Source organism: Haliaeetus albicilla, chromosome 25, assembly GCF_947461875.1.
Source record: "Haliaeetus albicilla chromosome 25, bHalAlb1.1, whole genome shotgun sequence".
Classification (NCBI taxonomy): domain Eukaryota; kingdom Metazoa; phylum Chordata; class Aves; order Accipitriformes; family Accipitridae; genus Haliaeetus; species Haliaeetus albicilla.
In genome coordinates, this window is record NC_091507.1 from 5,448,416 (window position 1) to 5,474,796 (window position 26,381).

General features: G+C 36.5%; 1 protein-coding gene across 7 annotated transcripts; it reads left to right on the plus strand.

The window, feature by feature from the left end:
• The first annotated feature begins 454 nt into the window (after window positions 1-454).
• On the plus strand, window positions 455-24,570 carry PNPLA4 (patatin like phospholipase domain containing 4). Of its 7 annotated transcripts, none has more exons than XM_069770437.1 (10): window positions 455-592; window positions 1,580-1,677; window positions 1,827-2,139; window positions 2,853-2,979; window positions 8,711-8,895; window positions 12,538-12,632; window positions 12,807-12,942; window positions 16,352-16,417; window positions 21,606-21,758; window positions 23,728-24,570. In XM_069770437.1, exons 3-10 carry the CDS (start codon window positions 1,909-1,911, stop codon window positions 23,857-23,859), a joined length of 1,125 nt encoding a protein of 374 aa, XP_069626538.1. In that variant the 5' UTR covers window positions 455-592; window positions 1,580-1,677; window positions 1,827-1,908; the 3' UTR covers window positions 23,860-24,570. The 7 variants fall into 7 exon arrangements, with proteins under 7 accessions (XP_069626538.1, XP_069626536.1, XP_069626535.1 ...); XM_069770438.1 differs by lacking the exon at window positions 455-592 and adding an exon at window positions 601-726; XM_069770435.1 differs by lacking the exon at window positions 1,580-1,677.
• Window positions 24,571-26,381: the final 1,811 nt, after the last annotated feature.

The following is a 26,381-nucleotide window of genomic DNA, read 5'->3' on the forward strand; positions in this document are numbered from 1 at the left end:
ACCAGTAAAAAGTAAGAATAACGGATGCCAGAGGTGAAGGAGGCTCTGAATCTGTGTGAAATCTGACTTTTTTCTTTCCCCCCAGCTAGCTTAGTTTAAAGCCCAGTCAGACCCCTGGAAGAGTTCACCCATCTGCACTTTTCTCTCAGGCGTCTTTGCTCTCCCCAGTTTTCTTCACCCGCTGTTGGCTACAGGATCCCTCTCCATCTTGAATCTGCGTGCTGACTGTGGTAATCCTCTGCCAGAAGGCTGAGCGGACTCACCCTATGAAAACACACACACAAAATAAAGAATCAACTTTATTGCCGCCCTGAGGTCACCCCTTCAGCAACAAGAAGCCCCCACACGGTGGCCGGGGGCGGCACAAAGGCGGCGCTGGGTGTGTGTGCGTGGGCGGACATTTTCCCGCCCCCCGTCTCCCGCTGACGGCGTGAGGAAACGCCGCCCGCGGCCCTTCTCCCTCGGGAGGCCGCCACAGGAGGAGCGCGGCCCGTCCCCGGCCGGGCAGGCACGCCGCCACACTCGGCCCCTCTCGCGATCTTCGGCGCGAAGACGCGGCGCCCCGCGGACGGGGGCGACCGGCGCCTCAGGGGTGAGGCCGGGCTGGGGCCGCCCGGGACCCGCCGCGACCCCCCGAGCGGGGGGGGGACAGACACAGACACGTAGCCGTCCGGCGGCCTCCGCTGCTCCCTGCCGGAGTTGTCTCCGCGGCCGTTAAGGAGGGAGGTGGGGCCGGGGGCCGAGGGGGGCAGGGGGGCGCCGCCGCTTCGCGTAGGCCGCGTTAGACCCCCCGGGAGGGTCTGAGGCAGGAGACTGCGGGGAGGGACTGGGGGGGGGCGAGCTTCAAATCTGCAGGGACGCGGCCCGCTTAAAAATCGCCCTTCTGTGGGGAGTTTACAAGTTTAGAAGGACGCAACGACTTTTCTTAATGTTGTGTTCGCTTCAGTTGTCGCTTGGCCTTTTGTATTTGTTACACGTAAACGTTCTGTCTCGTCCTTTCGGCTCCTTTGCTTGTTTATATCAGTTATTTACCGAGCGAAAGCGGAGGGAAGAAAAAACAAATTGCATTGTAGGCCTCATCTCATGGCACACAAGGTGAAGCAGAAAACCTGAAACCGACTTGATGGGGATTAAATCTGAAGTTGGTAGTATACCTCTGAGACCTCGTCTGCACAGAATCACACTGGGTTTGTTCGCACTGGTAGTCAGGGCGCTGACCTGCTCTTCATCTGAACAAGTGCATTTCCATGTGTTGTTCTTTATGGTCAAAGTCTTGCTAGGTGTAAACCAGACTTACGTTTGATTTGTGAGTCACTCCTACAATATCCATGTAGCATAAAAGATTACAAGGCAAGCTTTGTACCAGACAGCATGCTTGAGCTTTTTGTACTAGGAACTTGACCATCAGCGCTTTGTTTTTGTGAACAATTGGTTTGAAGTTGCTGTAACACTCCTTGCACGTTTTTCAGCTGAGTTAGAAGGAACAGCGTATTCATGTTGTTAATTATAAGGGACAGTTTGTTCACTTGTTCTTTGCGTTATTAACAATTTTAGTCCTTCCTGTTTCTGAAATGAACAGTTTACTTTAGTGGTGAACAACACAGTGCTAGATGGAGGCTGGCAAGAGAGAGAGTAGCTGCTGAACAAAAGTTCTGCCTAGAACTGCTTCATTGGCAAGTGAATCAACTGTTAATGCATCTGTTTTAAGTGAGAGGGGTGTGAAGAAGGCCTTGTTGCAGTATCAGGGCCTTGATGTGCAACTACCTTTCAACTACACTTTTTTTTTTTCTTTTTTTTTTTTTTTCTACTTAATGTTTTTTAAACAGGTTATGTTTAGAAGAGCGGGAGTTTCTACTGTGTACTTCTATGGTGTCCAAGCTCATCTGTTGATACTTCCTTTGTAACTCCATGGTAAAACAGCTTCTGAGAGTATCAGTTTGGTTGCCACATCATCTGGATCCAGACATCACTTTTAAGAAAATGTGGACTGCTAAAAGTCTTTGTAGTGCTCAAATATTGTTACTTCAGTTGAAAGAAGGCAGATGGTGTAGTTGCATGTTTCCAAAAACTCAGCAATTCTGGATTGGAATTCTAAACAATTGCACCGTAAGAGTGTCATGTAACAGAGTTCAATTCCAGGTAAGTATTTTTGTGGTGCTCTAGGTATAAGCGATGTGCATCAATACAGTGATAATAGAATTTCTTGTAGAAGCTACAGAGCTAAGCTTTTCATCTTGCAGCCTTATTTATGAATTGAAGATGCCTTTAGTGTATCAGGGTAAAGGGGCAGGCAGCAACAAGTTGCAGGAGAATCAGTGTTTCAAAATGAACTTTTTGTGTCTGATAGTTCTAAGTTGGGGAGGAACATTATTTTTTTCAAATTATACTTCAGACAATACTGTGTGATAAGTGACAGGCTTATTAGTTAGAGTGACAGCTGTTTAGTGAAGAGTAGGAACACAGTTCTCTGGAAAACTTTACTAACGCAATATTGCACAAAAAAGGGGAAAAAGTCAATTTTTATTGGATTGGTAAGGTAGGATAAAAACATAAGAGTTTGATTATAAAAAAATATGTGTATATAAATAAAAAGAGTGGGAAAGGACACAAAATTAAGGCTAATCTTGGACACTGACAGTTCCAAATGGCAATGTTTTTCTAGCTGTCTAATCATGTTAATCTTTAAAATATAAATTGCTGCATGTATAAATAGTGGAACATTGTGGTTTCAACTAGTTTAGTGGGGGCTAAGCAATTGAGAAATACTAATCTGTTTAAGGATAAATAATGTTCATCTTATAATTGCCTATTGTTTCTCTTTTTAATAGTAATATTTGACTGTATGATTGTAGGTTTCCAAGGTAAATGATAAACAATCCATGGTAGATACAAAAATGGCTACTAGTGCAGAGGGAACTAAAATAGCTGCTGGAAAAAGTCCCAGTGGAGTATGTGATGGAAGCCAACATTCATTAGAAGGTATTGAACCTTTTGCCACCCTCTTCTTAAGAAGTCAGCCTTCCCTGTCCTCTCTAGACATCTTGTATTAATGGTCAAGATGGTCTAAACTCCTAATTTGAAAGTTTTGTATCATATGATGTGTTTATTTTTTAATTTTAAGGGGATTATACACAATTATTATAGTTTGCAAAGACTCATGTAACTTTCCTAAATATCTCTTTGGCTGATTGGATTGTGTACTGTTATTTTGTACTTCCAACTTCATCAAACTCTTACAATGCTTATTCCGTGTTACTGGATAGATGCAAAACTTAGTTTTCCGGTTTTCTTGCTAGCAACTGTGGTGACTCTTAAGTAGAGTACAGTCTGTTGGATGGGTTATTGTTTTGTGTGAGCCTATTTTTGACTAGGAGAATCAATTTTTTGAGTATTCACTGAAGACTACAAATGGTCTGTGATGCTAGTGAACTTTTTTTTTCTGTTATAAATGTGAGAAAACAATTAAACATTCCTGTGTGGGTGATGATTTCTGATTCAGGTAAATTGGTAGTTACAATTATGACCTTGATTTTAGCAATGCTGCCTAGCTACACAGTTCTTTCCATAACTTGCTTGTTTTGCCATTCCTAGCTAATAACTAATCCTCAAATGTGCTGTTATGCATCATACATTTTGGCTCCTGTGCTTCAGGGTGCTTGGTCATTCGCATTCTATGGATATTTAATTTTTGTTTGTAAAGGCTTTTTAGTCAGTTGCTTTGGGCACTTTCAGCTTCTATTTACAAATGGGATGACAGGGAGGTAGCTATGACTGGTTAAGACACTGAGATTGTACACTGTTTATATAATTATATTGCTCAGGAAACAGCAGTGTGAGAAACTGTTGTGCTATTTCTTGTGCATGACAATTAGGAAGACAGTACCTGTCCTAAAAAATCTATATTGTACCGTATCTATCATAATTCTGCTGTACAGGCTTGTCTCCTTACATACATTCTCTTGTAGGTTTGCATTACAAATGGATGAGATACTGCTGAGTAAACAGAAATGCCCCCCTCAGTGAATTTTTAATCACCAGTGAATTCTTTTTTTTTTTTTTTTTTTTTTTCCCCACAGATGGGAGAATTTTTTAAAGAGAACTCTTAGGGTTATGTTTATTTCTGAATGCTCCTGCATTATCTGTAAAATAACGAGATTGAACAACCCCAGTGTCCTTCTAGTTTCTTCTTGTACTTATCTTTTCTTAATGCTTCTGTTTTTTCTTGTAGACAACAGAAGGGTACCTATCCCTTTAGCCAGTTAAAATCTTTATGTTTTGAAATTTGCCATTTATGTAAGATGACAACTTTTTTGGAAAGTAGTGGCAAAAGCATTTGCTATGTCCTGTTTACGTTGTATCTCTACAGTGTGTGCACTATCCAGCTGAAATGTACTTGTGCATCTTTTAAGGTTCATTGAAATTTTTTCTTAAGACATGCCAATATGATAACTTCGAGTTAATAGATAATATCTTTAATGGTCAAAACTTAGGTTAAACCCTCTAAGAATGTTTGTTCTGAAGTCTTGTGGAACAGGTGTTTCATACCAAGCAAGATTTCTGCTGTTTGCTCAGGCAGCTGAAAAAATGGTCTATGTCCAGATGTGACTGTGCTCCTATTTCTGGTACTCTGTAAGAACTTGGCAGGGAATAGTAATACTGTAGACATAATTAAATTTCTCTGTATGTCCTCTTGGGAGTTGTTATAACCCTACTATTCTTTTTGATCAAGAGAGCAGTGATCTACCAGTTCATCAAAGCAAAAGACATTTTTGAATCATACTGTCTCTGAAATACACCATTCTAACTTGCAAATCAAGGGTTGCCATGACATATTTGCAAGAATCAAAAGAAACGGGAAAGTTTATATTCTTATAAAAGTGAGTATCTTGATTTCCTATTTCTTGCTTTTCTGATTTCACAGGACATTCATCTAATGAATGCTTTCTTATCTTTTCCTCTTACTCAAAGATTCCTTTGCAAGGTGAAACAACATTGCTTAACTGCATCTGTCAAGCAGATAGTTCCTTATAGAGCCATGATTCTTATTCATCTCTATCACCTTTGTAGGTTAAGTGCTTTGTTACAGATCTGTTTTAAGAGGGCTTCAATTCAATATACAGAACCTCCCAGCAGGTAGATGCATAGTGCTGAATGAAGATATTAATGTTCTGTTGTTTCTTGTCTATAAGGCTGATTGTTTGCAATACTGTACTGATTTTAATATTCTGAACAAAAGAAAGAAGACCTGCTCATTTCACCCGGCAACAGATACTAGCTATCATGTAGGAGCTAAACATTATATGATTTTTTACGTTAACAGCTGGAAAAAGTCCCGAGCAACCCAATTTGATCTGATAGGTGACCCTGTTTTGAGCAGAAGAAGGTTGAGCAAGAGACCTCCTGAATTATTCTATGATTCAATGATTTTTTTATCATTATTTACCCACTTGTAGGGTTGTTACATGTATGTGCAAAAATCCATTTCTCAGTCATGCAGCTAGATGTAACCACTGGATCTGTTATTTGAACATGAACGTCATCTGCCAATTAACATTTGTATATTTTTAAATTTCATGTATATGTGACAAATACATAACGTAGACCTGGGAACTGATAGTAATTAACAAAAATGTAGTGTCTTGGTAACACAGCCATGCTGTGGTTACTTCTCATTTGAAGTTCTCTTGGGGAATCTGTAAAACAGCATTGTATTGCATGCCATACATACAAGTCCAGTGGATCAAGTACTTCTGTTTAAAAAAAAAATAAAAAAAAAATTCTTTTTAACTGCTTTCTGGTTGCATTCATTGCATCTTTTTGGACTTGAAATTAACAGTCTTAACAGTGTATGAGACTACCAGCATTGTCTAACAATATTCCTTTATTTGAAATCTTAGTATTCTTTTTTCTTTTTGCATGTTCATCTCTCGCTGAATCCTTTTGTCAGTCAAGAAACTGATGTGAATACTCATCCAATAATCTCTCTTTCTGTCTCATGGGTAGGGGAATGAAGAAGGAGGAAGAGAAGTATGGGATCTAAGTGTTAAGAAATTAACTCTCATCAAAGACTGAATGCCATGTATCCAGACACTCCAGAGAACAGTGATTCCTCACAGTAATTGATAATTAAATAGGATTAAAGCTCATATAAGAAAATAAGATTTCCTCATGAAGCCTTGTAAGAGAAGGCATGGACATCTGACTTGAGTCAGTATCTTTTCAGCAGCTTTTGATCTGATATTCAAATCATCTCTTCAGTTCACATAACCTCTTTTGTTCTCGCTTTAGAGAAAGTGTACCAGCCAAATCTTTATACAATGAAATGTGATTGTCTTCTACAGTTGTAGGGATTTTTTTCTTTTTTAAAAAAATTTTAATCTAAAATTTCTTGCTGTAACTATGCTTCAGATACTCTTTTTAGTTTTCATCTTTTTTTGATTTGTGAAAATCTAAATATTTTCCAGCAGGGAGAGATACCTTTTAGAATGCTTTGTAGATGAGCCTTGCAGGTTTACAAGATGTGTATATATATGTGTACATAAGTGTACATATGTTTGGTTTTATCTACATAACCTTATTATATTACACTTGAATTTCTTAGTTACATTTCATAGGTCCCTTAGACATAATTCTTGGGATTTGTGAACTCTTACTTTGCTTGTTTATTTTGTGACCAATCAACTACGTAAACACAGTCCTTATTTCATATAATGTTTCACATTATTAGTGTCTCGAGCCTGAAATCTCTTTTGGACAAAAATGGGAGTTAATTCTTCCACGCTTGCTTTTCTTCCTAATTAATAATGCAGTTGCTTTAACCAACTTCACCTTTTTGTCAGAGTGGCCCGTGATGCAAATGCATCTTTGCTCCTAATTTGTGGAAGGCATGGAAACAGCTGCAGCAGTTGGTTAAACTCCTGAGAGTTTAACTAGCCTGAAAGGAAGCGCATCATGGCATCAAACTTCAAAGTCTGTTTTAGTTTTCTTCCACTCACTTCAAGGATTTTTTTAATTTTTTTTAAGTAGACTTGTGTTTGTTGTTTTCCAGTAAAATCTTAAGTAATTTTTTTTTAACTTCTATGCAGTACAGTGATTTTTTTTTTTTTTTTAAAGTAAAGATGCTTTCTTTTTAAAATTAGTGACAGGATTTATCATTTGCTTCATTGCAAATGCCTTTCTCATTGTCACAGCAAGAGCCAACCTCAAATAATTTCTATCAGTACAAATGTGTTAGATATAAGTTACAGGTATTCCTACTTACAAGTGGATATGCAAGTGTTTCCAATGTAAAGGGGTGAAGCGCAGGTTGGTACGTTACCTTATGATAGCAGAGTGTTTTAGCAGAGTGACTGATGTACCAGACAGTCTGGCCTGGCACTACAAGATCTGTGAGATGCTCGCTTTCTCTGTTTTTTTTTTTTTGTTGTTTTTTTGGTTGGTTGGTTGGTTGGCAGGTTTTTTAGGAAAATAGTAAATCTGGTTAGACCCATTCATGATATGATTTTAATCATGTTGTAGGTAAAGCAGCTGAGTTTAGCATGTCTTCTTATCTAGTGGTTTTGAAAGCTGTTTCTTACCCTCTTCTTTACTGCTTTTCCCATTTCCAAGCTGAAGAGGCAACTTAAACCAAAACCTGTTGGTGTACATGTTTGCCTCTCTTCATCAGAACTGATACCACAGTGTCTGTGGGTTATTTCCAAAACAAACATCTCATCAGCTATCTCATTACAAACCAGAAAAATCAAGTATATTCCTGCGTGTGCTGTTTATTTTTTTTTAGTCCCATTCATATTGAGACATACCCAAATATACTAGGAGTTTATTTTTAATTCAGTACTAAGATAATCTGTACAGTATCTTGTATATCTGTACAGTATAATCTGTGGAATATCTTGCTCTCATAATTGTAGTTATCTGCAGAAACAGAAGACCTAATAAATATACAGCCTTACATTTTATTTAACCACCCCTAACGGATCTGAATTTACACTTACTGTTTTTTTTGTTAGCTTTAAATGCTATCCTTCACACCCTGAGTGTGTGTGTTTTCATACATTTAGTGCTTTGTATTTTACTTTGATTTTTTTTTATTCCTTCTTATTTTAATAGTAGCAACAATATGTTGTGTGTTTTTCTTTTCTAAATCAGAAATTACTTTAAATAAGAATTTGTCTATTAATGATTACTAATAATACTAGTAAGCAAATGAGTTCCAAAGATGAAGGAAAAAAATTGCTTTCTTAGAGAATTATATTGGGTTCAAGGCTGTGTGTATGTAAGGAGAGTATGATGACACAGTAGCCAGCAGTTTTATAATTAATTTTTTACTCTAGGTGGCTAACAGTGTTTGCTCTCCAACAGCATTCTTTTATCATGTTTGAGTAGCTACTTTTATTTTGTATTTCTTTGACAAATTAGATGAAAATGTGCAGTTATGTTGTATATAGATATATATATTTCTCGATTGAAAAAGGGTTTTGTGCTATTTTAGACTTGTGTGTATTTTAGACTTGTTTTCAATTTTGGAGATGCTAAACTAACTGCTACTTCTCTGATCTATTTGATAATCAAAAGTTTTTACTGTTCTTAAATAAACTGCTTTTGTTATGTAGATATAGTATATTATATGTTCTGTGTCAAAAGAATAGATGTATATTATAAAATAAAATTAACTGATCCTTTTTCTGACTGTGAAACTTTATCTCCACAGCAAAAATGAAACACATCAATCTGTCATTTGCAGCTTGTGGTTTTCTGGGTATTTACCACTTGGGGGCAGCAGCTGCTTTTTACAGGCATGGTAAGAAGTTACTGAAAGTTGTGAAAGCTTTTGCGGGAGCTTCTGCGGGATCATTGGCTGCCACTGTCTTATTAGCGGTACCAGAAAATATGGAGGTAAATTAATAAACTCGTAGGTATAGGACATGATCATTTTCAAAGGATATTTTTTGATATAATCTTCTACCATTAAGTTTTTAAAAATATTTTGGTTTCTTCTTGCCTCTTGTAAAGGAACAGGACTTGTGTATATGTTTTCATTAACAACACATGTGATTCATGGGCAAAGTGTTTATGAAGCAAGTGTTTCTTTATGACAAAAATCTGTCATATGAACTTCATATTTTAAGCTATATAAATATAAATTTCATGTGTGTGAATGTTGAGTTGTGTGCAACCAGATATACTTTAATATACCGAAATATATATGCACTTAAATCACTGTACATTACGAAGTTAATCATTGTTTTCTTGGAGAGAGGTAGGCTTTGTTAAGCAAATGCATAGTGCCATCCTTTCATCCTTTGTGAAAGGAGGTGAAAATGGTGGATGGATAAAGTCAAAGAACACCACACACTGGCTCAAATTTTTTCCTTGCTGTCTGTGCTTCATTAGACAGTGCCAGAAGTGGCTTGTGCACCTCCTTTAGACTCAGGACAGCTCACGACTTAACAGCAGTAGCCCCACTGTGTGCCAGGGAGGATTAACCCTCACAGTATTCTGTTCTGACATGCTGCGTACATGCGTATTTGGTTTTTTTTTCTCCAGAGATGCCACTCTTTTCTCAATCTGAATATGGGGTCATGTAGAGACAGCAAAGTTATGTTCAATGACTACCCTCTTACAGGTTCTGTGGGAGAGCATTAGCTGTTCTTTGGGTTTTGTTTGTTTTTCCCCATAGGTTAAGGCTGCTTTGAGGACTAGGCCTTGCCAAAACGTTAATATTTCTTTAATATACTGAGTTATAATAAACAGCATTGCTTATGTGGGACAAAAAAAAACCTGTTAGATTTTTGTTGTAAGTACACTTACGTTTCAGACCAGTGAACATCAGGTAACTTTCTCCGAGCCTCGCTTATTACAACTTTCACTGCATTTGATTCAAATAATAGTCCCAGCCAATACCACACTTTGCCACTGATCTTTCTGTTCGTTTGTTGTTTGTTTGTTTCTGCTGGAATATGAACTTAACTTGCAGAGTTAGCTATACTTCTGTTGCTTTCAGCAGTAAGTTCTTCCCTGGCTTCTTTCCACCCTCCCCCTGTCCTGCCACGTGCATTCTTTATATGATTTGGTATTAGGCAAGTTCCACTCTGTTGTGAAGACAACCTTACTTGTATTCTGTTCAGGTGTTAGTCCTTTTCTGTAGCCTCTGACTAGTAGTTCAGTTTCAGGTTTGCCTGCATACCTCTGACTTTAATCATAGAATGATGGTTTGGGTTGGAACGGACCTTAAAGATCATCTCGTTCCAACCCCCCTGCCACGGGCAGGGACACCTTCCACTAGACCTCTGTGGTGAGCACAGCAGCTAGCCTTTCTTAGCCCGAGGAAATTTTTCTGCTTGATGTAGGCTCTGGGTGTGAGCATTTGTTCCCAGCCTAGTGCAACTTCCAAAAATCTTTCAAAGTAAAAATATTAGAACAGGTTTTATTTTTTGTGGAAACTAAGCCTATATTACATTGAGTCTGATGGATTTTTCCTTGAAAGTGTGTCATGTTAATACAAACTGAAGAACGTTTCATGAACTTTTTAGTCCTTTTAATTTTTTTAATATATTTTTTAGTCATTCTGTTGTATTGTTTACATGGAAAATGGAGAGCTATTTTGGGAGGGGAATAGTTCTTCCTAATTCTCATGGAGTTTAAGTAAAGACAGTGTTATGTACTGAATAGAATTAACTTTTCATATCAGGATAATTATATTGCTACCTTTATTACATTCCTAATTTGAAATATTTTATATCCACAAATATAACTCTTAACATCCGTTAATTATTTTTTTCTTTTTTTCCCTCCTCTCCCCAGAGATGGCTGTGTTAGACAAGCTATAATTAGGACTTTTTCCACCTCCTAGTCTCAAAGCATTAATACAACCTTTCCTTATCTTGAGAGAATGTAACGTTGAGCATTTCTTGTTTTGACTGTTGCTATTCTAATATGACAGTTTGCAAATGTTTTTCTGTCATATCTTGGATTTTTGTCACTGTTGAAAAAGCATGGGACTTGAGAATTCTAGGGAAGCTTATAGACTTACAGAAAAGTACCTGTTTATTTAAAAAGTACCTTGGTCACGTTTGATACCAAGTTTGCTTAACTCAATACAAGCAGTTGCAATTCCTAAACATGTTCTCAGTCACTATTTAAAATTTAGATGTAGTGTTTAAAGCTTCTAGCACTAAAATTATAAACAATTCATAGCTGTAAGAAGTTGTCCCTTTTGGCAGCAAGAATTGAGAGTCTAGGTATGGTCTATTCTTAGTACTTGTAATATGGAAAGTAGTTTTCTGTCATTCACCTAGGTTTGGATTCATCCAGCTCCCTGTTACTCTTAGCTCCTCATCACTTTTAATAAAGCATCATCATTATAAAGGTAGTAGTTCTGAGGTGCTTCTATGTAGGGTTTAAATCCTGTACCCTCCTCCTCAGTAGGACACATTTTCTTCTCTTCTTTTATGTAGGTTTTTTCTTTCCCCAGTCACATCAATCATGTATTTCGTTACTAGCACCATATTTGTTCTTCATGCAGGAAGCTAATAAGCCAGGAACCCCAAACTATCTATAGACGGATCTTTGACTCTGTAAACATGTGGTTATATAGGTGAATATGGGTATAATATATTTATTGAGTACCAATTTCAGAAAGTTGCATAAGATTGGGTTTAGTTTTTTCCCCCAAGTCCCTAAAATTGTTAGAGAAGTCTGCATGAAAGGGTAAAAAAAGGAATATGAATACTTAATAGTGAGTTTTAAGCATTCAGAATTATAATTCATTGTTTCAGAATCTTTTTGATAAAAAATAAATGCTACCAATTCTGTCACTCTCTTTTCAGACTTCTTATGGGTCATCCTTCAAGCTATTTTCCTGCAGTCATTAATGCTAGGTATTTCAGCTTGCATAAAAGAGGTTCCCTGTGCAGTGGAATCTGTTGCCTGGTTTTCTGCAGTGTCTTGTCTTCCTGTGTCATCCATCGTAGTATTCCATTCATTAAATACTTCCATAGTATTGTATTCATTAAATATGTGTATTTGTTAGTAGCATGGTTTTTGCATTAGTGAGAAGAAATTATAATAATTGTAATTTTTTTAATGCTTATAGGCATCTTAAGGTACTTGTGTCTGGTTTTCATACTGAAGTAGTCTTTAAAATAGAAGGTGGCATTACACTTGAAATACAAATGATTGTTCTTGTAATGGTATGATTCAGAGGACTTATTATTTAGCAGTGGTAATATATAGAAAAATAGCCTTTAACTTTCCTTGATTTTTAAAGTGGTATTCTTGTGAGGGTTTTTTATTATTATTAATTTTTATTTTTTTCTTATTAAGGATCTCATTTTCTTACAGATTAGTTCTTACAAAAGGATCAACATTTTGTTATGCATATCTTGTTACAAACCAAGCACATATGGGAAAATATTTCAGTCTGATCTTATAACTCTCTTGATTAAAGCTTTAGCCACTAGTATGTTTTAGATACCACAGTTGAACATACTTCCTATAACTGAAACATCTTTAATGGTATATATTTTTAATTTCCAGAAGTGTAAGCAGTTTGCCTATGGATTTGCAGAGGAAGTTAGAAAATTGGACTTTGGTGCTGTAACGCCTGGTTATGATTTTATGAAAACGCTTAGGTACCTATCTTAATGCATCTGTAAGATCATTTTTGTATGAAGCTGAGTGAAAACGGAGAGTGTGCATATTTTTTCTATACTGTGGGGCACTCAGCACTCTCTTTTACCCCCAGCATATTTGCAAGGTTTTAAAATAATGATGGTGAATAATGTTTAGCATTTTCTTTACTCTAGGGAAGGCATAGAGTCTATTCTTCCTCCTAATGCTCATGAGATAGCTGAGAACCGGCTCTACGTGTCAGTCACTAACACCAAAAGTGGGGAAAATCACTTGGTTTCAAATTTTGCCTCCAGGGAGGACCTCATTAAGGTAATGAAATTGAATATTGCTGCTTTAAATAAAAATGCTTGAGTTTCTTCAAGGCTTAGGAGTATGTTATTAGCTGTACAACAAATCACTGTTTTACTCAAGTAATCACTTACACTATCAGTGGTGCTACAGCTACAACATAAATGATGGAAGCAGAATTTGATCCTACAGTTTCACAAATTTTGCTAAAACTTATTTTGTGTGTGTTTCCTTCATCTGTTTTTAAAGTACTATCTTATACGCAAAGTGTGTTTAAAAAGTAACAGGGTAACTAACGGTTATGGTAGATAAGAATAAAATAGATATCTCCAAATTTTGTAACAATTCGCTGAGTCTTTGCATCTCCTACTTCACTGATACCATTTATATTATATTTCATCAGAAAAGAAAGTAAAGAAAAGGAAGTTAAAAAAAATTAATCCAACACTTTATACAGGTCCTTGTGGGGAATAGGTATAATGTATTGTTAAGTACCATATATAAACTGCATTTTAACTGTCACTGGAAAGCATATCTTACTGCCCATCTCTTCTTTTGAATGCCACTTTTAAAATTTGAATGAGGATTGTATACATAAGCTGGTATGAAATGGTAGGAGGAATTCAGATGCATGTAAAGCAAATGTTCTTTCTAGTAGTTGATTATATCTAGTGGAGAACATCATGAGATATAACAGAATAAAGGAGGAAATAGAGTAAGAAGGAATTCCTTCTTTCCCTGTCCTTGTGGATGCTTAGAGTAAATAAGAGCTTCTTTATAATTAACACATAAAGAAAAAAAATCACACTTGTTGGCAAAAATCTCAAAGTATGCATTGGAAGTTTGCCTTTAAAGTATCATTTTTTAAAATCTTGATGCTGTTATATTCTACACGGTCAATCGGTTCTCAAAATTTGTAGGACTTAAATTTTTTGCATAATTATCTTTGCATGATTATCTCAAATTATGCACTGTTGTTTCTAGCCACAGTAGCCAGCAGTGACAAGCATGGAGATTATTATTCTGTAGGTTTATGGTTTTTTGCAGTGAAGTCTTCTAACCTGAAGATGATTAGAAGTGTCAAGATGACCTTGGAAATACATACATTTTAGTAGTATTTCAAAAGTTCTTTCATTGACTTAACCATTTCTGTTCTATTCTTTTGTTCCATATACTAGCAGTAGAATGGGTTGGAATAATAGTAATGAAATTCCAAATAGTTGCTCATTGGAACATATTCATATTGTCTGTTCTTCCAGTGCATCTCGTAATACGTGTTTTTCTGCATCCTTCGTCTATGTATGTATCATTTTACAACAGTCTGAATGTTGGTGGCTGCCCCGGTAGTATGGAGGATAGAGCTTGTTAGGTTATATAATTGTATTATGCCTAGACACAATCTGCTGTACCCAAGGCATGGATAAAGATACTGCTGGGCAAACTGTTTAATAACAACAAAACTCCTGTGCCCTGTGCCAGAAATCTTTCAACTTCCATATGCAGTTGGTTTCAATGCTTAACAAGCCTTATGGTTCCAACGTTTTTCATAATGGCTAAACTGAATATATGTTGCTACAATTTTAAGCTTTTATTTTCTTTTGCTATTCCCAGTGGACGTGGAAAGGCAGTCAATAATCTTCCTCTTTTGAAACAGTCTTTACGTATGTGAAGACAATCATCACATACCAGCGTTCCTAGACTTGCAGTTCTTAAATTGGAGGTGAGGGGGAAGAGAGGCATGATTTGTATGTTTGTGAAGGAGCAGGGCACCGAGCACTGTTGTATTTGGTTTGGAAAGGTGGGAGCAGTGAATAGGAGTCCACGATAGTCTATTAGTAGTAGGGAAACTAACACTTTCAATTTGTCCATTCTCACCTTGCTTTTGAGATCTAAGTGACTTTCTAAGGAAGGCGAACTGTTTTTTTCAGTCTTGAAAAGAATTCATGCTTTGCCGGGGTCCCCTGGTTTTGACTCTTTTCCTTCACTAAACCTTTTGTCCCCATTTCTTGTAGTTCAGAAGGGCCAAAGTTACCGAGATGGAGTTGAACGAGAGTAGAAAGGGGGTTGAGCAGGGGAAGAAGCTCATGTTGGGAACTTGGGAACCCTGTGGGATGTCACTTTTGAAAATCTGGAGAGGAGTGGTTTCAAGGGGGACCTTATCTTATGCTTTTGTGAGGGAAAGGCCTGTCTGGTAGAGAAATAGCTACAGTTTCACATTTGGAAAATAAGAAGAGAAAGCCTTTTTATCTGAGCTCAGACAAAGCTCTGGTGCTCTAGATCACTGGGAAGAGGAATAGGCAAGAAAAGGGTTCTCGAACTGAAAGTTAAAGACTTCGTATAGAGTCTTAATTAAAACTTGTTAGGGGAGGAGAGGTGTTTAATACTGAAAGTAGCTTAATTTGTTGTAAAAATAAATGCAATTCCACCAAAATACCCTCAGGCATTTTCTTCCATACTCCCCATGGATTGTGGGGGGTTTTTTTTGCACCTGATCATCTTTCACATAGTATATACTCCAGTCTGTAACCTGCTTCTGTTCCACAGATTTGTCTCTCATGCCGCCATTCAAGCACATGCATGTGCATTCACCACATCTAGCTACATGAAAATTTCTGACATACTATACCTTATCCACACATCTTCCCCTTCTCTTTGAAATGCTGTATACTGATTGCATGTATATGTATGTATGGGTGGATACATAGGTATGTAAATACACACACACACTCTCATAGATACTGCTGTGAGTGGATAGAAAGGTATGTGTGTGTGTGTGCACATCTGTATGTAACAGAAGAGGTGTCCTGGTCTAAAAAAAAGTAAAAACTGAGAACTGCTGTAGACAGCAATGTAGGTGTACAATAGGGCAAGTAGTAATTTGTTAATACTTGAATGTATTAAATGCGAAGTATCAGTACTGATAAAGATATGAATTTTCAGGCTGTTTATAGTATTTTGGAAACTTTGAATTCTTAGAAAATCTGATCTATTAGAAGAGTAAACACTATATAAATATGCCAGCAGAATGATAGGGTCAGCTTTTTTGACAATACTCTATATTGCATTTTTTTTCAGCGTATGCATATTTAGTTTCTGCAAAATCATAGATTTACTTCACATTGTGTAAGACTAAGTTCATAATCTTTTGAATCACATTAATAAATGCGTTAATTTGTGGTGTTTTGTTTTGAGAGTTGTCACTGTCAAGTCTTAAAAAAACAAATACTATTGAGTAGTTTTAATCACATTTTGACATACCACAACAAGACATTTTGAGATGACAGTGGTTTTATGTAAAACTAAAATTGTCTGATTACTGCTGTATTATTTAATATAGATAAATATGTATGAAAATATTTATTGGTTCAGAATTACTTTGTTGCCTTTTTTTCAATTTTGTTCTTTATTCTTTCTGCTTTCTTTTCTCTAGGTCCTGCTAGCAAGTAGTTTTGTACCAGTATATGCAGGAATTAAGCCAGTGGAATATAAAGGAGAGGTAATTTTTCATTAACTACCAACATTTTTTTTGTGTGTGTAAGAGCATTCCTAATTTATGATGTACTTATGTGATCTTAAGGGAAGGCAAGCGCAGTACCATATTTTGTAGCATAATTATTGTTTCTGTTGATACTGTAGATTAACACCTTGAAAGATGACATGAGTTTGTTCGTGTGTTGTTTCAAAAATTGTGGCTGCTGAGACTGAAATGATCTCTGTAGCTTGAAGCTGTTTCCTGAAGATAATGTCTAACAGTTACCATGAAAATAAGGTTCTCTTAGTAAAGATACTTCTCACGACAAGCTGTGTTACCAACTCTAAAATGGTTTTTGCAACTTAAAGGTCCACCATTCTGCTTTTCTGTTTAATGGAAGGAGTGATAAGGGAGGTCTTGGCAAATTGAATGCTGCTGAAGTACATGTGCATGGTTACATATGTGTTGTTCTCATGTTCTGTACAGAATTACATGCTTACCAGGTACCTTCAAATCTCTTACCTCTGGACAAGTATTAAAGAACAAACTTTTTTTCCCCCTATAGCACACAGCTATGAAGTTTTCAGAGGTGTACACTACTATAAGAAAACCTTTTTGCAGTTACCTGTACTTGGTTTAGCTTCAAGAGCTTTGTCTTTATTAACATAAATACATTAACATTTTAAGAATAATTTTGACTGTTTAGTCAGTAATTTCTAGTAATTACTAGAAGCATGAAAATAGCCATTTCTTTCTTTCTGAGAAATACTATGTGATACTTTTTCCTTTACTTCTTCGTAGGGATCCAAATGATACCTTTAGAACATCTATAATTCTCACAGCCACCCTGCCAGAAAACCCCCACAAAACCATGTGCATTTGTCTCTAGCAAGAGGGAGTTGGAGTTCGTTACATCAGAAAGCTTGTCAGCTTTACAATTATGTATGCTGCAATATGTATCAGCTAAAATGTTTGAAGGGTTTAAATCAGTATTGCCTGTCTGATTGAGTTAAATGGAGGCTGCTTGCAGCTTCCCAGGGTCTGGAAATTTTGTTGATTGGAGTCTTTACATGTTGCTTGTGCAGTTCAAAGGACATACATGGACATTTTAGGTTCATTCTGCTGTTACTTAAAGGGAAGGAAGTGTCGTTAAATTTCTTGTGGTGGTGTTTCAATTAAGAAATTGAAAAGTTGGCTCAGAGTTTTGTCCAAAACTTATTTAAAACCCATTTTACTGCATAAACGCTGCTATTATGATTTGCATAGGTATTGTAGTATTTACTGAAACATCTGCAGTCTCTTCCTAGTGGACAGTTCTCCTACCTAACTTTATTTTTTGCATTCAAAAATGAAATCAATGAATGTTTCACGGACACTGGTTCTTCTGTTACTTGAAAGCTTGTTGTCATTCCTAAGGCTTCTTGCTACTCTCCTTAAGTGAGATTCAGAAAAGGCAGTTTCTGGGAATGAGGTTGCTTTCATTTATTGTTATTTGTTGGAATGATTAGTTCTGCATGTCTGCACTGACTTTTTTCGTACTCTGTAAAACCATGCATTTGTGGTGTGGGGATTTTATTTATTTATTTATTTATTTTTAAGAAAACTGTTGCCTGTAAATGCATGTGACTGCCATTCTTTAGTCCAAAACACTTAGAGCAGGGTGAGAGCAAAAAACCTTAGGATCTCTCTTGCAATAGTATTTCCTTGGTTTCGAATAGCGGGTAATGAGGATATTTGAGTGGGTGATAGGGGCCCTAAAGCATGCAGTGTAGAGCCAGATACACAACATGTAACCTCATGATCCAGACATGGTAAGCACTGAAGTCAGTAAGATGGATTGGATATTGATTTGGCTCTGTGAGTCCATCTATCATATTAGCATCATATTCCAAGTTTCCTGAAAGCTTTACTATAACAGTCCAATGTTCTGTCTGTCTGCATTTACACTAATTTCAGGGAGTAAATTCCTTCAGCCATATGGTCCATGGCAGCATGGAATCAAGCTTAGTCCCTGCTACCCGGAGTGCCTTATCTGTGCTTCAGAACAGTTGATCTGTATCTTATCTGGGTTACATATGTCACCTGCATACATATCACCAGGTCATCTGGGAGTGTTTTTAGGATGTATTTCAGTATTGAGGTACGTGATGCACGATATACAAGAGAGTATGGTGCACTTTTGCTGGAATAGTATCAGAACGTAGTCAAACCTGTTGCTAGCTTGTCCATACTGCCTACAGAGAGTGAACCCTAGGGTAAACTGATGGCAGCATTGCACTGTAGTTTTCTTTTTAGGAAGAATACTTTTTGGGAAGCATTTGGCTCACACTGGGATTAGCTAACATACCTGTAGTGTGCATGCTTGGAGGCTAGACTTTTGGGGTGAGTAAGCTAAATTGCTTGGTAGCATAGACATAACATCAATCTGTTCATAGTATGTTTTCTTCTGGTTTGATGAGCCTAAAAATAATCTGAAGGAAAAGGGACGGTAAGATAACATCTGAGAATTTATAGTCTGTTAATGGCCATAACCGGATTGGGCTATCTTATTACATGGGTTGGGATTTAAGGTGCCCTTGGACTAAGCTTCCAGTAACATCAGGGCAAACTTACTCCATGTGAAATTATCTTTCTTCGAGTTGGTTTGGTGTCCTCTGAATCTCTGGCAAGGTTAATGTTTAAGCCAGATAAAGATCTGCAAATGATTGAGTTGACTGTATCTGATGATGAGGCTGTAGTTTGTGTCACTGTAGTTCTTACAGAACAGGTTTGTAAAAACCATGTACTGGTAAATGGGTAGATTCTGTTAGGTCCAGCCGACATCCTCAGTTTCATTGTCTAGTTTGGTTTTCATTGCATGTTATTTCAGAACTTTCTCTGTCTTTGCACTGTACTTACAAAAGAGAAACTAATTCAGAAGTTACCAGGAGTTTGCCTCATCAGCTAAGAAGCATTTTTCAAGAATTGGTTAATGGAATTACAAGAAGCTGGGACATTACATCCTTATCCTTTTATTTGCAGCATATAAATGTTTTATTTTAACTACATAACATGAGGGACTGTGGAGCTAAAATATTTTTGACTGAGAAGCAGTTGCTCCCAAATGCTTGAAAGAAAATAAAATGACAGAGGGCATGTTGGCCAGGAATAACAGAATCTACAAAAGATAGTGCTTAATAAAAAGTATTGCCCTTGCCTTGGTAAATGTTTTGATTTTCAAATAAATATGGAAGTTACATAAGAGGAGGGGGAAGAACCTAAATAATCAGAATTTTTAAAAGTGGGAGAACTTTTAGGTGGTAAAAGTACTAAGCTAGACTTGTGAAAGACATTAATAATGTCATCTGTTATGGTGTCTTTGATGTGGCTTAGACAGGGACTCTGCTGTTCTTTTCACTGTAGGAATTACAACAAAAAGCCACTCCAAGGAACATTGCATATAAATCAATAATAAATTACTATTTATAGACACACACAAAAAAGCCTTGGTGTTAGAAATGTTAACATATGTTGCAGCTTTACTCACAGTTATCACAGCAATGGTATAAGGGAGTTTGAGAAATCTGAAAGATAGCTTTAAATGGTTTTGGAATTTATTTTTTTTTTGGCCTCCTTTTCTAAGGCAAAACAATCTCAATCCTAAGCATTGATAAATATGATTTTTGTGGAAAGTGAAGGACTTCAGTGGTGGATTGTGGGTACTGACATCAGCTAATGTCAAGAGTCAAGCTCTAAAGCATATTATGAAATAATAGGGTGAGAAGGGCCATAGAAACTATTGAATGTGAATATTTGTAGCTGTATTTTAAGCTCAGGAGCATAAAATTCATCTGAGAGAGTGCAGAAGAGGGCAGGGTGGGAGGACAAAGCACACACACGCCACTCCCACCCCCACAAAAAAGAATGGTGCTTGCTATATATCCATGTGTAAAAGAGTAAATCCATGTATTGCCAAATATGGGAGTTGACGGTGGAAGGAGGGGCAAGTGACAACAAAGTCTTTTGGTTGCACAAACAGCTCAGAGGGATCTGCACAACAAAGTGACAGACCTCAGAGAATCTCAGGGGCTTCTGAAGAGCGAACACTGTAACCTGAAATAATGCTTCCTGTATAGCAGTCACTACACTGAAAGCTAGTGTCTTGCCAGAAGTTTGAAGACAAGTTTAATTTAGCTGTCATAAACAACTTCCCAATAGTGTACTTTTTTGTGGGAGTTTTTTTTTTACTTTTGTGACTAAATTCCTGTGGTGTTTTCAGGAATTTTGTAGGAAAACTTGCATTATTTTGCCATTTCATAATGGTCACATGTAGTGTCACCTACAGCAGAAGAGCAGTCTTCTGGCTGATGAGTGGTGAGAAGTACTAGTACAATTTGCCATTTTTTTTTTATTGTTAATGAAACTTGAAGATGATATCCTGGAGTATTCAGTTTACGTTTGGGATTCAGTTTACATTTGCATCTGATCACCAGACCTCATGTACAATGTCAGTGCATGCATCTGGCCAATAGACTGATGTTGAGTTTTGGGTTATGCATGTAAACACAGAAGGAGATATGAATGTATAAAATATATTGGCAAGAGCTGTCCTTGCTTATACTGGAATAGAATATGGCTGTGGTCCCTGTGAAGATCAGTCTTGTGCCCCTAGCCTGCCTTTAGAACCAAGAAATATGTGGGGCTTTGCCAGAAATTAATTGGTTGCTTTTGTTTTTTCTTTCTCATTCTTTCCTGTATTCAACTCCTGTAGCAGACTTAATATCTGCTCCCTCCTATGTGCCATCATTGTTCAGCTCCTTCCCACCTTTACCCTCCACTTCCCAGCTATTGCTGTCTTGTGTTATATATGTAAGACAAGATGCTCTGGAAGAAGAAGAGAGGAGTCATGTTTGGTTTAGCATGTTCAGTCAGTTTACCTGCACATACAGATTGTCCAGTTCCTAATTTGAATCAGAGTAATGTTTCAGAGGAGTATACATTGTCTGATACAGTTCACATGTAATATTAACAATCTTATCTTTTCATGTGTGTGTTGAGAAAAATTCTGTATGGGGCATTTTGTTATTAGATTAACTAACAAGCCTTATCAGTAGCTTGATAAATATATTATGCACATATTTATACATTATGGTAAAGGAAAGGAAGGATGAAGTGTTCAGTTATGATCATATTGTACTAAGGTTATTTTGAAAATATTTCTATTTTCCAACAGAAGTGGGTTGATGGTGGCCTTACCAATGGCCTTCCTATCTTGCCTGTTGGAAGAACTGTGACGATTTCTCCTTTCAGCGGTCGATTAGATATCTGTCCACAAGATAAAGGACGTGTGGATCTTTATGTTAAATTTGCAAAACAAGATATAATGGTGAGTTGCTCGTTTATTAAATAACTTCAGAAGAAGAACAGGTAGTTGTGCAGTTAAGGTTATACTTATTTTTAAGTGTCTATTTTGTGCTTATATATCAACTTAAGTAACGTTTTGGCATTTTCTATTTTGCAAATGGAGGGTAAACTTTTTCTTAAACGTAAGGGAAGGAAAATGTAGAATAAAGAAGAAAGGTTGAAAAGCATTGATCTAGTACAAAATTGAGCAAATTATCACAAGCTATTAAAGGTAAATAATTAAGCTTGCTTTAAGTATTAGCTGTCTTTGGCTAGGCAGAGTGTTTATAGAAAAAAAAATATTAAGACTTCTGTAGAATACCTCAGGAGATGGAAACTCTAGAACATACCTTCATACTTGTTGAAATCAGCTGCTCTAACTGAATTTAAAATAAAAGTTTAAGTCGTACATTTGAAATGATATACAATGACTTGTCACCTCATTGCTCAAGAGAACTCATGAATATTTGTGACCAGAACACTTTTCCAGAAGTTATTTTGTTAGATGTTACAGAAACATTTCTGTATATTGAAATATAGGCTAAGACTGATTTTTTATGGCCTCCTTTTCACCATTGACATTGCTGTCTTTGCAAGCTTTGTCTCACGAGCTTTAACCACAGTATTGCTTCCTTTGACATCATGAAAGACAATATTGAATAGCAGTAGACCTAGCTGTCAAGAAAATACATTAGAAAGAAAAAATAAAGTTTAACAATAATTGGTACTTTTTTTTTAGTTTCTTTTAGACAGTTCTTAATAAGTTTTCTTAATTTGAATAAAGTCAGTGTTATGTAATGTCATCCTAAATTGGACCAAATTTCTGAATCTTCGTAATGTTTCACAGAGAGATTTTAAGCATGGTAGTACTTGGTAAATGATCATAAAGTATGAGATTATTGATTTCACATACATTGAAAATATATGTAATTGCTTACTCTGTATCTCTTGGTCATGATTTGTATCTAGTATCTAGTGCATCTAGAGGAGGAAAAATAAGCTGGTGATTAGATAAGTTTAGAGATAGAAAATTAATTCAGAGGTACACTGGTTCTAGGGATCTTGCAAGTGCAGACTTTTGCAGAATCTCAGGCAATGTTTTAAACTATTCTGTTTGAAGCACCTTTAGCTTTTAGAGCTGTAAAACCATGCACTGAGAATAAATTTTTTTTCAGCAATACTGTAATCTGCATAAAATGAGAAGTTGAATATCTTCATTTATCTGTACTGGAATGTGAACAGTTTTCTGTCTCTTTGAACTTCCTCCATTTATTAGTGTCAGACTTTGAATAATTGCTTACTTCCAATAACAAAGATGATTTTGATGTTGTTTTGCAAAATTGTGTGTAATAAAGTATGTGGCTAAAATATTAAATTAATCATATAAATGTTCAGAATATTATTAAATCTAATTATATTTTTAATTTTGTTGTAAACAATTTAATAATGTCTGTGTTCAAGAACAAAGTTCTGAAGTCTTTTTACACCATCAAAGTGACCACTTGAGATGCTGAGTAGTTCTTAATTTGTTGATACTACAAACTACATTTATACTCACATGTTAAACATTGCCTGGGAATGTTCCCAAGAATGTGGTTGTTTGCACTAGTAAGCTGTCAAAATATTTCCTTGCACAACTTTAGCATGTGCCAGCTACCGACACTGCCAGGCGGTTCTGGGAATGTTTCCAAAGTTAAAATGCTTCAGAAACTTTGGGAAGTTTTACAGGCAGACAATCTGTCTTGGAGGCTGTGAGTTTGATAGTGTATATTAGTTTGTGCCAGTTTGTTTTGACGCTTGTACCTGGACATGGTTAATTTACTGGTGTAGGCATAGCGGTCTTTTTTATTTACATATGCTACATGAAACGAGTGACAGAACAGATAGCAGCACAGTCAAGTCTAGATAAGTTGCTTTAATAAACTAATTTATAGCTTCTCGCTCTGTTGCAGCTGTCTCTGGCCAACCTAGTAAGACTTAATCAAGCTTTGTTCCCACCTAACCAGGAGAAAATGGAATTGTTGTACCAAAATGGATTTGATGATGCTGTACGTTTTTTACTGAAAGAAAACTGGTTTGAATAGATGGTACGTAGAAAATTAACAAAACCTGATAGCTGTCAGAACATAGCTACAGACATCCTACAGAATCTCAGGGATTGCTGTCCCAATTCCTGTTTATGAAACTAAAAATCCCAATGGAATTGCATCTGCTTCTGCCAAGAAAGTACCAGTTGCACTCCAAAGACCTGTATAAACACATCACAATAGGAATTGTACTTGCCTGGTAGTTGTCGTGGTTTGAGGAGGTTCAAGCTTAGACCCATTTTGCTTCAGCTGAAGACTTGAGTGTGATATTTGTAAAAAGCTTGTGTTGTCATAGTTACAGAAACTTGGAGAAGTCTTTTTCAGTGTTATTTGAGAGACAAATCAACGTTGTACCATGAAAAATTACAGTCTGTATTGTTCACTTAATGTAATAGTTGTGTGCGCTAATTGGATGTTTGCAGTATTGCTGATCTAATACTTATCTTGCAGTGTTCTAAAGGACTTGAACACTTAGCACTAGCCACAAGAAGTAAAACATTTGCACTCTTTGATATATGTATTTTTAACATTAAAAGTTCTTGCCTTTTTAGTGAATGTGGTCTCTTAAAATTTGAAATACTAGTTGAAATTTCTACCAGAAATGTGATGTTTGAATGTAAAAATATCTTGTAAAGAAGGGTGTAAGAAATTGTTATATTTATTATGTTTTCTTTCTCTGCTAAAATTGAATAAACGTATTTTCTTGAAGCTTTTGTAAAGAGCTCATTTATAAATTTCTTGGAATGCTATAACAACCTAAATATCTGCAAAAAAACAGTCTGTTGGAGAGAAGTTGAAGTGAGTCAGCAGATAATGAACTCAGACTCATGTATCTTGTTATTTTACCATTCACGTTGTGCTCACTACCTTAAGTGCAAGTTCAGGATTTTCAGTCTTAATGCCTAAGTGCTAAAATCCACAACTGTTTATTTAAAAGCAAACAGTGTTTGTTTAAGTGTGTTTTTTAAAGTTGATTTCTTAATACTTAAAAAAAAAGGGGGGAGGGGGAGATGTCATTAAACATGTATGAAATTATAGAATTCACCCAAAACAACAGAGAATCTGTGGAGGTGAGAAATAAGATTAAAAAAAAATCTGTTGTAGCTGTTTGAAAGCCTCTTCAGCAGATTTATATTTGTACGTAGATTGCATCAGATCAAGATCTCTGTGGCAGGGATTTAATTTTTTTGTTACTATTTTTGATAATGAAAGGAAAAAAAACCAACAAACTGCTGATGTAAAGCACCTTACTTTCATTTTAGAACACCAACTCTTTCTAGATTTATGAGGTTCTGTATACAGTGAAAACAGGATAGTATGCATGATTTCCAGATCTGTAGGACAGCATTTTTGCATGTAAAACTGAAATAAGTTACCTTTGTGCTACCAAGGCACTTGTGCCTGGCTCACTTCCATACTCATTTATACAGAGGATAACTTTCAGCGTGAATGGAAATAGTAGATAATGCTATTAAGAAATTCTCTTCTTTCACACTCATCTGCTATGGCCTAAGTCTCTGATTCGATGGTAATACCTGTTTTGGCATTCTCGTGGAAACTTGAAACAGCTCTGTTTCGCTTAGTTTTCTGGGGGTTTGGAGCTACTCACCAGCTTTCAGAAAGGACGTCCATCTTCTAATCGGTTACCTTTCTGAGCAATAATGGTGCTGCATATATTTAGTGAGCCTATACAAAGCTTGTTTATCTGAATGCAATTTTTTAAGAGCTGCTTTTCAAGGAGAAGGTTATTAAATGCAAAGTTTATTTACTGAGGATGCATGTTGCTTTTGAGCATCAACACTCACAGTTTGCTATGCTCTTCAATCCATAAAAATCTGACTTCTTTCAGCATGTTGTAGTGTCATCCACGGGAACATATGCAGTATCTTGTTTACTGAGCACTAAGAACCACAGGTTAATGTTGAGTGCTTTAGAAATTGACCTTCACAAGTTTATGATTGGATGATATAAGATTTTTCAGGAAGAATAAAATCATATTAATGCAGACATAAGCTGTAAAGTGTTCACTGTGATAAGATGAAGTGTATGGGGGGGAGTATGTTGGAGTCTAAAAGTTGAAGGAGAACAGAAATCTGTTCAGTCAAAAGACTAGTGTAGTGTTCAGAGTGGATACTGCTGCATGCATAGCAAGACTCAAGAGATTTTTCAGTTACCACCATTTTATAAATGTTTTTTGATGCTGTGTGACCTACCCAAAGCAAAAGGATGCAACCCTGTTTTCTGAAAGTTGTTCAGTTGGTCCTAATGAAGCATAGTAAAGCACATTCAGAAATGCATTATTTTCAGCCAACTATGTTTAAGACCATGTTGTTTGTGTGAACAATGCTATCTTGTTTGAAAAAAAGGGGTATTGATCAATTAGCATATTTGGGAAATACTTGCAAAAAGGTAAATTGGGAGGATAGTCATAGTCTCTTTGTTTCATGTAAGAAGCCAGGGCTACTTCTAAGCATTCAGGCGTTGTGAATACCACCCATTTTACTTCCTCCTTCCCCCAA